The 14,093-nt window shown below is 44.9% G+C and overlaps 1 protein-coding gene across 2 annotated transcripts in view; it reads left to right on the plus strand.

Moving 5' to 3' along the window:
* Positions 1-14,093, plus strand: part of GORASP2 (golgi reassembly stacking protein 2) — a 547,667-nt gene that overhangs the window by 335,606 nt on the left and 197,968 nt on the right. For both annotated transcript variants that reach the window (XM_069616189.1, XM_069616190.1), the window contains exon 7: positions 7,984-8,104. In XM_069616189.1, coding sequence (XP_069472290.1) covers positions 7,984-8,104 — 121 coding nt within the window. The remainder of the gene's footprint in view (positions 1-7,983; positions 8,105-14,093) is intronic.

Here is a 14,093-nt window from a genome sequence, read left to right on the forward strand (position 1 = left end):
GTGTTCTGAACCTAGGGAGTGGCTCCTGCCCCACCCAACAGGAAAAGTAGTCCCAAACAGAAGAGGATCAGGGGTTCAACTGGCAGGTAAGTAAGCAGCATGGTCTGCTGCAGGTAAGTCCACCCAAGCATTATGAGCCCGGCGCTTCCAGCGCTGGGACTGGGCATCTTTATGAGCTTGGTGCCAATGGCGCCAGGACAGGGTCCAAAAGGTCCCAATTGAGACTGGCTGCACTCGGAACAGGGGTTATGGGTCTGCTTCCAAGGGAGTCGGGCAAGTCCTGATCTTTTGGAAGCAGAGATCATGACAGCAGAGGGGCAACGTCAATTTTTGCCGGTTTCGGGGACAAAATTCTCAGAGGTGATCTGGATACAACCAGGGCCAGGGTTCCTATGGAAACCAAGGACAATCCTTTCAGGGCTATCCACAAGGACATCGAAGAGGTCGTGGTACTCGGGGCAGAGGCCAAGCTCGCCCCTCAGAGCAAGTGACATTCTGCTCCAAGTACCCTCCCATGCATCTCCAGTAGGATGACGAATTTCCAACTTCACCCACACATGGGAGGGTATTACCTCAGACAGATGGGTGCTGTCAATGGTAGCAGGGGGCTACTGTGTAGAACTTCTTCAAAGACCTCGCGATCACCCCCCGAGACAAAAGGTACACTCAGAAGAACATCAACGGATTCCTCTAGAGGAAATTACAGCGCTTCTATTAAAGGACGCCATAGAAGTGGTCCCGGCCAACCAGGTAAACGGGTACATATTCAATTTACTTCCTTGTGCCCAAAAAAAATCCAACAATGCGCCCGGTATTGGATTTGAAGCCTGCAAACAAATATGTCAACCCACAAAAGTTCTGCATGACTACGCTACAAGAAGTAATCCCGCTTCTAAAAAAGGGGGATTACATGGCAACATTGGATTGTAAAGATGCCTATTTTCATATTCCAATGTTTCCAGCGCACCAAAGGTTCTTGCGTTTCAAGATAGTGAACCAGCACTACCAATTCAAGGTGCTGCCCTTCGGAATAGCCTCCGCTCCAAGGGTATTCACCAAGGTACTGGCGGTGGTGGCAGCGCACCTGCGCAGGGAGGCAATCCCAGTGTACCCTTACTTGGACAACTGGCTCATAACAGGGGAATCGCCTCTAATTTGCAGACAAAACATTCAGGCAACAATCAATCTCCTCTTTCAATCGGGCTTCTCGATCAACGAGAGAAAATCAAGCATGGTGCCCAGCACCTCCAAACAGTTCTTAGGAGCTATTCTAAACACAGAGGAAGGGTTAGTCTTTCCCTCAGAGAAGAGAGTAAAGAACTTGTTACTGCAAATACCACACTATCGGGCTGTCCGCCAGATAAGGGTACGCAAAGCAATGAGTTTAATATGCATGATGGCATCTTGCATTTACCTGGTTTCCCAAGTGCGCCTGCGTCCCATACAGGAGTGGTTGGCGAAACAATGGTCTCAGGCAAGAGGTCAGTGGGATGACCTAGTGGTCGTTTCGCCAACACTAGTACAAAACCTTTGCTGGTGGACGAGAGAAAATCTGACCAAGGGGAAAGCCTTCAACGATCCCTAGATACAAGCAGTGGTCACAAGAGATGCCTCACTAGCGGGGCGGGGGGGCGCACTACCTTCACCACACAGCTCAGGGTCTGTGGTCTCACTCTACGGCTCAGAACCACATCAACGTGCTGGAATTTCTAGTAGTGTTCAAAGCCCTCCAAGCATTCGAACCCCATTTAACAAGTCTGTCGGTGCAGATCCTAACAGGCAGCATCACAGCAATGTTTTATTTCAACAAACAAGGGGGGACACGTTCTCCAAGTTGCACAGAAAATCTGGAGATGGGCACTCAGACGGAAGATGTTCCTGTCTTCTCAACATGTTCCAGGGGAACTCAACGCTCTAGCAGACTCACTGAGCAGAGACCCCCTGCCAGAAGAACACGAGTGGCGTCTACACAAAGAGGTCACGGAACACCTCTTTTCCCTGTGGAGTTTTCCAACTATAGACCTATTCGCCACAAGCGAAAATCGTCAATGCCCAGACTTCTCATCCAGGTTCCCCCAGCCAGCATAGGGGAACGCCCTATGGATGAATTGGTCAGGGATGTTTGCCTTCGCTTTTCCACCAACCCCTCTAATGAGGAAGGTGGTGAACAAGATCCACAGGGAAGCGATGACGCTCTTCCTAGTTGCTCCAATGTGGGCGAGACAACCATGGTATCCACACCTACGCAAACTAGCGGTGTGCGACCCCATCACACTCCCGTGCCTGTACAACCTACTCTCCCAGCGCGAGGGGCTAACAGTGCATCCTCAGCCCAACTCAATGAACTTAGCAGCATGGCCCCTGAAGTCATAGAGTTCGCACATCTCCATTTACCCCAGAGATGTATGGATATCTTGAAAGAATCAAGAAAACCTAACACAAGGCACTGATACTATGACAACTGGAAACAATTTGTTATTTGGTGCCAGAATAAGCAAATCAAACCAGTTGATTGTACTCCTTCTAATGTTGTAACCTATATGCTCCACCTATTGGATGCAGGGTTAGTGTTTAACTCACTTAAAGTGCACCTAGCAGCATTATCCTCTACTACGTAGACAAGACCAAACCGCTAAGAAAAACAGATCAGCTGTTTGTCTCCATAGAGCCAGGCAGAGAAGGAGATCATGTCTCTAAGAACACCATCGCAAGGTGGATAGTCGGATGTATCCAACTGTACTATTCCCTTTCAAATAGGACACTGCCTTTTATGCCCAGGGCCCACTCCACAAGAGGTACTGGAATCACGCTGGCTTTCATTGCAAATATTCCTTAGACAGTATTTGCAAAGCAGCTACATGGAGCTCTATACATACTTTCACTAAGCACTATTGCATTGACACCCATTCCAAGACAGATACACTTATTCGCTCATGAACCTTCTCACGTCCCACCTCCTTAAACTGCTCACTAATCTAATCTATGCACAGCATGTGATCTAAGCAGATTCCACAAGCCTCCGAAGGGATACATTACTCCCCGTAATCGTATTTCTGATGCTTGTATCTGCTTAGATTCACATGTGACCCACCCTTCCTCCCCTCGGAGAGAAGGCGGATGGATGCTTATGAGCTTGTCTGAGAGGTATCTACTTGGATATAACTTTACTCACGCTACACCTCATGCTACCTCATGTCAGAAAAAATAACAATCTGAGGGACCTCGACACGTGAGGGATCATAGGTACAGTGGACGTCACACTAGGGATAGTTTTACTTGCACGCCCCGTCGACATCCCTTTTCGAGTTTCGAAAACAACTGTAATACTCAGCAGCTTCCACTAGATGTCAGGCTATGCACAACATGTGAATCCAAGCAGAAATAAGCATCAGAAATACGATTACGGCGAGTAATGTATCCCATACACATATATGTATGATTTCATGTCATTTCAACGAAGTAACTCACTTTGATGCAATTTACTTTATTGAAAATTACTTTGAAAAAACACTTCATCCCCTACGCCCCCAAAAAAACCTTTCTGTTGAGGCCTAGTGCCTCAACAGAGTCAAAGTTCCTCTAGGAACCTGAGTAGGTATTATGAAGTCTTTAAAATCCCTCCAGAACAAGCTTGGCAAAGCCAATAGGTTGGATACAATTTTAAAAGGGAAGTAAAAAAGTTTCAGGGTTTCCCAGCACAGTAAGAAATCCCACCATTCAAAACCTAGGAAATGTACAATTGCCAGAATCCCAAGCAGGACTGGATGGCTGTGTCAGCATGGCCACGGAAAAATTGAGATCTCGGACTAGTTGGTAACTGACCTCTTCATCAATCAGATTATCCCGCCCATGTTTTTTCCTAACCCTGGACCCAATGAAGAGACATTGCCACACACTCTGGATCGGAGCACTGAATTGAAAATTCTTACCTCAAATCACATGGAATATCAGATCTCCCCTCAGCTTTTAGTTATTTATGGAGACTCCATACCAGACTCTAAAAGCTGCTAACAACTCCATTACCCACGGGACTGTCGACTGCATACTACATATTTACACCTTGAACAAGATTTCAACGCCAAAAGACCTACATGCTCATCTAATAAGTGTTAGGGAGAATTCTCATTTATGTGCTTATTCCCTTCAACCTTAGAGACCCCCAACTCTTTTGCTGGACTTTAGGACTTTTTAATCTTAAACCTGGTGTAAGTGAGACCTTTTTCTCACTGTCTCATGTGTTTTAACCAGATTTGGATCATGTGTTTCCCCTGGATTTGGAGTCTGACAAACTGCATAGGCATCTACTTTTTGTATGGGGACACACAGCACCTTCAGTGAAGTGTCACAGAAATCCTTTAGATTTCCCATAGGGTTTAAATACCTTTTCTTGCGAGAAATACTGTTCCCAAGAATAGTAAAGTGAAATTGACTTTACTTCTCTTTCCCATTGTGCTTTTGTACCGCAGGCTGAATCCTCAGCTGCAGTATAGCACCCATGGGTGACCATTTTGTCATAATGGCCCCGGTCGCCATTTTCTGTTTGTGAGGTGTTTGTTGGGTTTTAGTCTGCCGTTAAGCCAGGTTTGATCCCTTTGATTGTTTTGCCTTTGGCGGGCTTCAGCCCTGAATCACGCCACTAGCTCCAGTGTGTCTGTAAAGGCAGGATGTGAGGGTGGTTCCCGACACTCCCCTGTCTTTTGTCTCTAGGAATGCCTCAATGCAGCCAGTCCTGATTGGCTGGCTGGGCTGTCCTTTCATGTTGTGTGATTGACAGCCTAGGCTGTGCATGAATGGGAGAGACCTGCTTAAGAGGTGAGGGTTTTAATGACTAGAGGCAGAGTCGACCGCTGGGAGAAACACCTGATGCAGAAACCGTGAACGAAGCTTGCTGCATCGTCCTGAAACTTTAAATTGCCAGGTGAAGCCCTGCTGCTGTGCTAAAACGCGTTTTTCAATTTGACAGAGAAGTTCCAGAAGGGACGACTTCTTCCCTTGGGTTAGTGGGACCAACTAACCCAGAGACGGACTCCACTGGACCGTCTTCCCAGACTGCCTGTACTTCTTTGCTGCTGCAGGAACTGAGTGCCAGGGGTCGAGAAATACATAGTCTAGTGCAACGTCTGAAATCCGTCCAGAAGCTTGTTGGGGAGGAGCTTGCCGTTTGGCTAGCTCCTTCCTTCACCCCCCACCCCACCCACCGCTTTATAATTAGGCAAGACTTCTCTAAGCACTAGAGCACTGAGAGAGCTTTTTTCATGCAAAAATAATCACACACAGGCGTGGCCAGGAACTAAATGAAGATAGTTACTATTTAAATATAAAATGCAATTAACCATTAGTGGAATGCACTTGTAAAATGTTATTCTATGTAGTTTTAAAATCTCAAATCACGGTAAAGAGCTCTGTGCCAAATGGAATGCAGCCTGTGCTAAAAATAAACTACAAGCATTGCATGGGGCCCGCTAGCTCTGGCAGAGCACTAGAAGTGGCTGAGCAGCTGTTTCCTGTCCATAAAAAAACCCCATGCAGACCAAAAATTCAATGCACAGCATACATAGTACTATGGAAAACAAGGTTTTAAGGAGAATTACTGGACCAGATAAAATGAGTATATTGAGTGAAGTGCAGAGAGTATGGCGGGAATGTGTTTATATATACATGTTTATAATATAGCAAAATATGATAAACAAGAGCTACCTTGTATTCTTGCCTAGGCAGCAATACGCGAAGTAGTTTTGTCCTAAATGGAAAGAAGACTGCAGCATCCCTTGTAAGGAAGAAAGACAGTTTTGGATGAGCTATGCCAGTATCCAGTGACCAAGTCAAACCGTATATAAGGCGCCTGCTTAGCACCAGTCTGGAGGAGACGGCCACGGATGGAGGACAGAATGCTGCTCGGGGAGCAGAGACCTTTAAAGCCCCCTCTTCCCCCACAGCCCCCCATCCGCATTTTTGTACAGATTAAATTTGATATCCTTGCAAGATAAGACCCTTTGCCTTAATTCCCTAGAAGGGTCAACTATTAATCTGGTGTGAGCGTGATTAGGATTACCCGTATTTCAGAGGTACCCCTGTAAGTATGGGCTACCTTTCAAGCTCCAGGAGTCTCCTAAGGGCCCCCCAGAAGCAGGATGTCCAGTGCTCAAGTCCCCTCACCAGAATGCAGGACCCAAAGAGTGAAGGAAGCCCAACCGAGATCCGTGACGGTGCTGTTTATTGAGCGCTGAAACTGCAAAGTGCCGCTGAACTCAAAGTAGCCCGTAGCTGCCGACAACCTCAACTGCCGCTGCAGGAGCCCTCCAGTCGTCCCTCCCTCTTTTCCCCACGACTGAGACTCAGGAACCAGGGGTCTGCATTGCTGCAACAGGACAGAATCCAGCTGGACCACTCTTCTTCAAACCATAGGTACTGTTTTGGGGTACTTGCCTCAGTGTCGTTGAGCTGTGCTTTTCTCAGTTGAGACTTATTGTGGCTTACATTTAGAGTTGATTCCAACTCTGCTTTTCACAGGTTTAACAGCTTGTGACTCTATTTTTTTCTACTAACTCTCTAACTTTATGTAAGACTTCATCTAAGAAGTGCCTCTGCTCCATAGACTGTGCTCCAATTGACTTTGGCTAGCCTGGCTCCCTGCAGACTCTTGTAGTCCATCGACTTTGATATTGTGTGTCCCTGATAGGTGGTAACTTGTTTTAGACTGTTATTGCTGGGAAAGGCTTGTCTAGATTTCATTGGAAGATGTAGTTGTCCTCACATATACTGAGAACCTGTTGAACACTTTTCCTTCCTTAAAACGTTCCTTTCTGCAACCTCAGAATCTGCAAAGTATAACTATTGATATATAAATGCCATTACTGTCCATGTAACTGAAGTCACCTGAGGCTGTAGGAAGCGTGTAAGAAGCATATCCAAAGAGGATCTACTAACTTGTTTGATTCTGAAAAGTATTTTAAAGTATATTTACAGTGTTACATATCTTGCCCTTTTTAGAGAACGCTTATTTAAAAATTGATGTTGAATAGCTATTTATAACTGAAACCTTGAGTGTAAGTGTTACTTGGTTACTTGTATTTGCAAATTTAATTGCTACAGCTCACATTTACCCCTCTTGAGATGGGCATGACTGCTCATTCACACTACCAACTTGTGTAGTACAGACCTATAAAAAAATGTGGGTTACCGAATACCAAGTAGACAAGGGTTGTGTACTCTGTGTTACTACATCAATTCATGCCTAACAATAAGGTCTAAAGCAGTCTCTGTGCCCAGTTCTGGCAATCTGCAAAGCAAAACCTTTGGTTGGTAAATTTCCAGCTACTTTTTCCTAGTTCATCCTCTTTCTCCCTTCCACCCAGTTCTCAGAGGGAATTTTGAAATCTCCCACAAATATGGAGGAAAGATGACGTGTCATAAACGTTAGAAACATTTATTAGTTACCATGTTGACTACTCCTGGTTCATAGTCCCCTTTCCTCCATATGCCCCCCATCAATCAAACAAGATCCTATGAGACTTGTTTAAGTTTAAATGACTAAATTGGTGGGCCTGGGAGCATGCTTGAGTGTGGATCTGTTGTAGACATTTCCCCTGTCATGCAGGTGCCTGGTTTATATTTCATTATCAAATTAATGCAGTTCTGCATCATGAACTGGCTCTGCCCTCATAGGGGGCTACCTCCCACAAGTATGGAGGAAAAGGGACTATGAACTCGGAGTATGTAATTTCGGTGAGTAACTTTCATCGGGACCAAAATATGGCATTCAATCAGTATACAAACGGTGCAAAGCCAGAATGCATACAGAGCTTCACCTGCGCATGGATTTCTGAATACTTTCTTAGAGTTAACAAGAAATGCTCCATTCTGGCTATCTGAGATATTTATAATTCCTTGTCTGTAGAAAGGGCGGCATATGTGACTAATGGGTAACTACATTGAGTAACTTTTACTTCTTTTTTTTTTTATTTTACTTTTGTGCTCTTTAAGGTTCAACTTTCTTCAGCAAATTCTCCACTTACATTACCACCACCATTAACTGGAATTGAAAGCCTTTCTGGACTTTCTATTGGTCCAAACCTAACCACAGTCAACAGTGTTCAAAGCACAGGTATGCAAGTGAACTTAATCACACATGTTAGCCTTCTTTCTTTTTGCATTTTCCTGACCAATGTTTTCCATTACGACAAAGGCAGTTGCTTGTTTTTATGTTGATACCTATGCTCCATTTTAAGTAGTTGTGTATATTGTACTGTATTATGCTTCAGAAAATAACCATTTGTTGTTGCTCATTTGAGGTCAGCAAATCATTTCCTTTATGAAATATGTTTGGACTGAAGGAGGGTCGTTGTTTTCCTTCATGGAATAGTCCATATATTCATGTGTGTTGGTAGGTAACTAAATATGGTATTTAATATTTATATAATTATCAGGGTAAAGCTCCTGACACTGAAAGCATGGGATTTGCCCTTTGTGTCTGGGGGGCCTGTTGTACAGAGATTCTTAGAATGCTTAACTTTATTTTTTCCCCCTGTTTTTTGTGGGAGAAACCAGAAGAGTCTGGGCCTGCTTCACAACATTTTATTTTAGTTACAGTTGTAATTTCAGGATCAAAGCTTTCAATGTGGGCTTGCATTAATGGTTAGTCAGCTGGTGAAGTCCTAGAGACCCAATGCTTGTCTGGGATGCAATGCGGATTGTCCCCTGCTAGGTGACAGCATCATGGTAGGGGGTGACGAGGGGATCCTCCCTATACCACACCTGGGCCCAACATCCATTAGCCTGGAGTGGCCCCTAGTTCAGAGTCACCGCCTTAGTTGTCCACAGAACAAGGCAGGGTACTGCACCCACTAGACCTCACATTATTTAACCATATGTTCCTTTAGCTTCATTGCAAGGTGTATGAAACATTCACCACCATGAGGTTACTCATTAACATGTCTTCATTTTTCACTTTTCACTCAGTTTGTCTGCCCTCCTTTGATTTCTCCAGATTCCTTGTCATCTGTGGCACTTTTGTAAGCTTGAATGCTGGAGACACAGACTGAGCCGTTCTTTGAGGTTTAAGAAATTGAGTAATGTTAAATTGGGTAATGTCAATAGTTATTACAGCACTTAGCGATCAATCTGGCTTGCATCACTGTATACAAAACTGATATTATACATTGTAAAAGCAAAATCCATAATTTCAATGCAGATCTGTTTTTTACTTTGTGCTTTACATTTACATTATTCATCTAATTTTAAGCCACATAATTTCTCTCTTGTTGGATAGTCTTTGGAGGCTTTGTTTCGCTCCATTCTTCAGGCAACTGTCATTTTAAGTGTCTTGAGGACAGTTTAATGTTTTTGTTGTTTTTACTTTATTTACAGACATGGCATTTCATAGAGGTACAAGAATTTGCACATTAAAAACAAGCGAATACATGTAGAAGCAAAGTCCCCTCATACAAAGATTGTGAATACCCTTGCATATACATTTACAACTGATCACAGCAAGCCCGCATACATTTCTACATTGTGCAACACCCAATGGTGACATTACATTTCAATTACGCGCTAGATTCACACTTATCAGGTATGCCCTAAAGGGCACCAGATGTCTTTAGGACGGATCTTACTAGAACAATTGCAGTCCATAGTTCCTCTTTATCATTTGCCAAGACCATGTATGTCCCTCATCCATTGTTCCTTGTTTGGGGTTTTTGGGTGTATGCAATTCCGTAAAATGCACCTATCTTCTCTAGCAAGAGACAAAGATTCAAATACTTGTATGTGTTCAGCGTTTTTGACAAAACTGGTCAGAACAGGCATGCAAGCAGGCTTGGGTACATTTCAACCTCTGTAATATGTGCGAAATCTGAAAGTGTCTCCCTGGCTGGTCCCCAGGAATCTGTCATCCAGGTGGCAAAGACACGGCCATCGCTATTGGATCCAGTTCCTGGGGTTGGACCAGTGAGGGAGGATCACCTGGATGGTGGGTACTTGGGGGGTGGTACACCGACTGATGAGACGCAATATCCCCCTTTCCCCATCCTACTAGGTAGGATATTCCAAAACACTGCCCCCCACCCCTTTTTCCGACACGAAAACATTCCCACAACACGAAAGACAACGGACTAACACCAGAGCCGTTTACCTGACATGTCCCCAATAGAAGGGTCAGGCAAAGTCAGGCAGTTGACCAGAATCACACACACGTGACAGCCCTTTCCCTTCCCCACAGGGATAAAAGGTGGAGCACAGGACGAGCAAGGCAGACCGCACGACGTGAGAGCTAACTCAGCACAGCAGTTCAAGAGGAGGAGAATGCCTGTGCATATCGAGAGGGTGACCAGGAGAGGAGTGACCTTGCCCTTTCCGACGAAGGCCCGTGAAACCTCTGCAGAAGGAATTATAAGACCTCGAACAATAGCCAACGTGTGTTGCAGCAGATGTCAACAGTACACAAGACCCTCCTCCACTGTTTACCAAGGCGGGGAGAGACACTTGTCTCTGTGGATACCCATCTTGACTCCAAAGAGAAAGAAGCCAAGCGGTTCATCACAGCTGTTGAGTCGAGGGGAGAATTGGTAAGAAACTGAACTGTGAAAGAGCTATTGATAAAAGAAGGGGAAAACTAGCAATGGAGGAGTCCGGCACCACGTGGGTGCTTGTGCAGGAAACTCTGGGTGGTTACTCGATGGTAGAAACTACCGTAACCAGAAGGCCTTAGGAAAAGACAAAAGGGGGTCAAAGTGGCCATACAGGGGTCTTGTAAAATCCTGTGTACAGTAGAAAGTCTTTGGCCGACAAATGATTGTGAAGTTAAGGGAAGTGAATCCTGCATGACAAGACATGATTGAGAAAGATAAGAATGACAAGATTGGCAAGAGTGAACCCGAAGGAGGGATGCCGATTAAAAGGGGCGAAGTCTAAAGTCTCGAAATAAATTATGCTGACAAGAGTGAACCCGACCGAGGGATGTCCACAGTGAACTCTGTAGTAAAAGTTGGCAAGAGTGAACTCGGCACAGGTAGGCCAACAAAAAGGGCCGGAGTCTAAAGAACTGTTTAAAAAGGCATTAAGATTCGGGAATGCAAGAAGTATTGTAAGACCAGGGGAAGTGGATTTCCCCTTGCATTGGGATCCATGCCCGGCAGGGGGAGATCCCGAAAGAAAGGTCTGAGCCCGATCGAGGGAAGCCTAGGGATTCGAGCCGGAGAGAGGAAGATCCAGAGGGTGGAAAGTCATCACCTCAACATTCATTTTGAAAGGAACTTTTTGTTTGTTTTGCTGAAAACAACAGGCCCTAGAAGGCAAGAGACTTTTATTGAAAAGAGACTTAACCATCGAAGAACCTGATTGCTGGTACGGAACGGTCGGCTCGTGCTTGGAAAGCTTGAGTGTGTGCTGTGCTCTGGAGGTCCACCTTGTCCCGTGCCCAAAACATGGGGAAGAAAGACCCCTGGCAATCACATCCTGACGTATTCTTTGTGAACACTTTTTTCTTTATTGAAAACTCTATCCCACACTCTTTTCTGTAATTAGTTGTAAGGATGTGGCAATCGTTTTTTTTAGTATATGCCTTTTACTTTGACAAGACGCCACAAGGACTGCCTTAGTTTTCATTTGATGGTCGAAGCTTGCTCCCATCTTAGGTTTAGGTTAGGTATTTTTCCACACTGTATTTACAGTTTAATGAACACCCTTGAACAGTGATCCCTTGTCTGTCTTTACTGTTGCCACCATGAGTTCCTTACAAATAGCATGTAGTGTTCAACACACCTCCAGATCAGAATGCAGACAGTGAAGGGCAGGCAAGAGCATGTAGAAGGCATCGCTCCCAACGCAATGAGGGCAGTTACCAGTTGATTCTTGTGTAAACAGGCGCAGTCTAGCTGGTGTGTAATGATATCTATCCAGTATCTTTAGCTGTATGATTCTAAAACGCATGTTTGTCGATACCTCATGCGTCTGCTTACACATCGCATGCCAGGTATCAACAGATGTTTCTGTGTTCAAGTTTGTGGCCCATTTGTCACAGTTCTTGGGTATCGCCTAGGGTCTATGCTTCATTAACTTATATAAAGTAGATACAACCTTGCGGAAGCCGCCAGAACATATAATATGCAAGGAGATAGTTAGAATCCGGCTCTACGGGGGAACTGGGGCCATTGTGCCTGGTTTGCCAATGTCTGAAATCCATACTCCACCCAGTTTTTGATTATAGCTACATTTGAGGTTACGTTATGTTATTTGGCATTTGTGTAGCGCCTTTTACCATTGGTATGATTCCAACGCGCTGTGGGTGAACGTCTGCGGGGACCGCAGTCCAGGTCAGTGGAGAGAGTAATGTAGTAAAATGTGCTTGGGTGCACTTGGTATGTGTACAGCCAGTGTGGAATATGTGGCATCTTGGGTAAGAATTAGTGCAGTCCAACTTCTGGGACTACACAAGATTTATCTTGGTATTGGGTAACCCACCTTTTAATATAGACCTGTAGTACACAAGTTGTTAGTGTGACAGAGCAGCCAGGCTTATCTTAAGAGGGCTAATGTAAGCTGTAGCACTGTACAATGAAATCAATAAATACGGGTATCCAAGTAAACACTTGCACACTTAAAGTTATATAGTAAATATGTATTTATTTATACACAGATATTTAAAGCATTCTTTAAAAATCAGTAACTAGCAATAACATTAATCCCAACTTAGGATTCAATTCGAGAAGTGAACAATAAAGCAGGTGAGTAATTCTTTCATATGTTACACATTTTCCAGCACCAAGGGTGACTTCATTTGAAGTCAGTATAACACTTTATTTTGTTTCACCTTTGCAGTATTGAGTTATAAAGGAGGAAAAGGTTAGGATTAGATCAGAACAAAGTGGTATTATTTAAAGACAGTTAGATCCTCCCAAAGGGATGGAGGCAGTCTTTTATCTCAGCAATAATGGTATTCAACAATTAAAACCTGTAAGGGAACACAAGCACTGCCAAAGCCAATAGGTTCAGAAGGGGGCCTTTAGAGAGACAGGACAGACAAAGTCAATGGGCCAGTTCAAAGTTCTGATGCTCACTTCTTAGAAAATGTCTTTAAATAATCAGTAGTTCAAATAGAAAATTACAGCAACTCAAGAAGAGTCACCTTGAAGAAGCACATGCTGAAAGGCCAGTGCAAGTGAGTTGAGGTCAAATCAGAGTAGGGTAAAATAGCACTCCCCATAATAGGAAGCACCCCAAATGGCAAAGGATGATGTACCCCAAACCCCACAGTGCCTGTGAACTGAAGAATGTGTTCCAGCTGGATGCCTTCTGCTTGCAGTGCAGCAGACCCTTGTTCCTGGTCCTTGGTCATGGTGACGAAAGGGATGACGTCTAGCGGGCTCCTGCGGCAGCACTCGAGAGAGAGAGAGAGAGAGAGAGAGAGAGAGAGAGAGAGAGAGAGAGAGGTACTGGGCAGCAATAGATGTTTCTCGATTCATTGGCTCTTTGCAGTTTTTGTGCCTTTTTCTCACCGCCAAAGAACAAACCGCTCTGGTTAGACGTTGCTTGATCCCTCTGTCCTGGACTCTGATGAGGGGACGCTGGGTGTGGATTTCCTGCTTTCTAGGGTCCTCTGGATGCCCACCAAGTTTTGGCCGGATTCGCGTTTTGGAAGACCATGCACTCACAGATGGTCAAGGCACCCCAGGTATTGGGATTCTGCAGCCTTGTCAAGTCACAGCAAGTCGGGAGTTGCACTAAAATAAAGTTTGTCTTGAGGCTAGTTGGTCCCACCAGCCTAAGGGAGGAAGTTGTCCTGTGCTTGTCTTCCAAGTCGATAACAACATGGTGTCGGCACAGCTGCAGGGCTGCACTGGGAACTTCTTTGTCCAGTAGGGTGCTGCTGGTGTCTCTTCACATCTTCATCGGATGTTGTCCTCCTGTGCTCGACTCTGCCTCTAGTCCCAAAAACCTCTTTTTATGCATGCTCCCATTTCATCTACAGTCCTATGCAGTCAATCACCCAGCAGGGTGGCTGTTCGTCAAGACAGACAGCCAGCCGGCCAATCGGATCTGGTTTCACTCAGGCACACCTAGAGACAAAGGACAGGGATGTTTTGGGACCCTCCCTC

The sequence above is a fragment of the Ambystoma mexicanum genome, chromosome 9 (assembly GCF_040938575.1).
Source record: "Ambystoma mexicanum isolate Mex_15411 chromosome 9, UKY_AmexF1_1, whole genome shotgun sequence".
NCBI lineage: Eukaryota > Metazoa > Chordata > Amphibia > Caudata > Ambystomatidae > Ambystoma > Ambystoma mexicanum.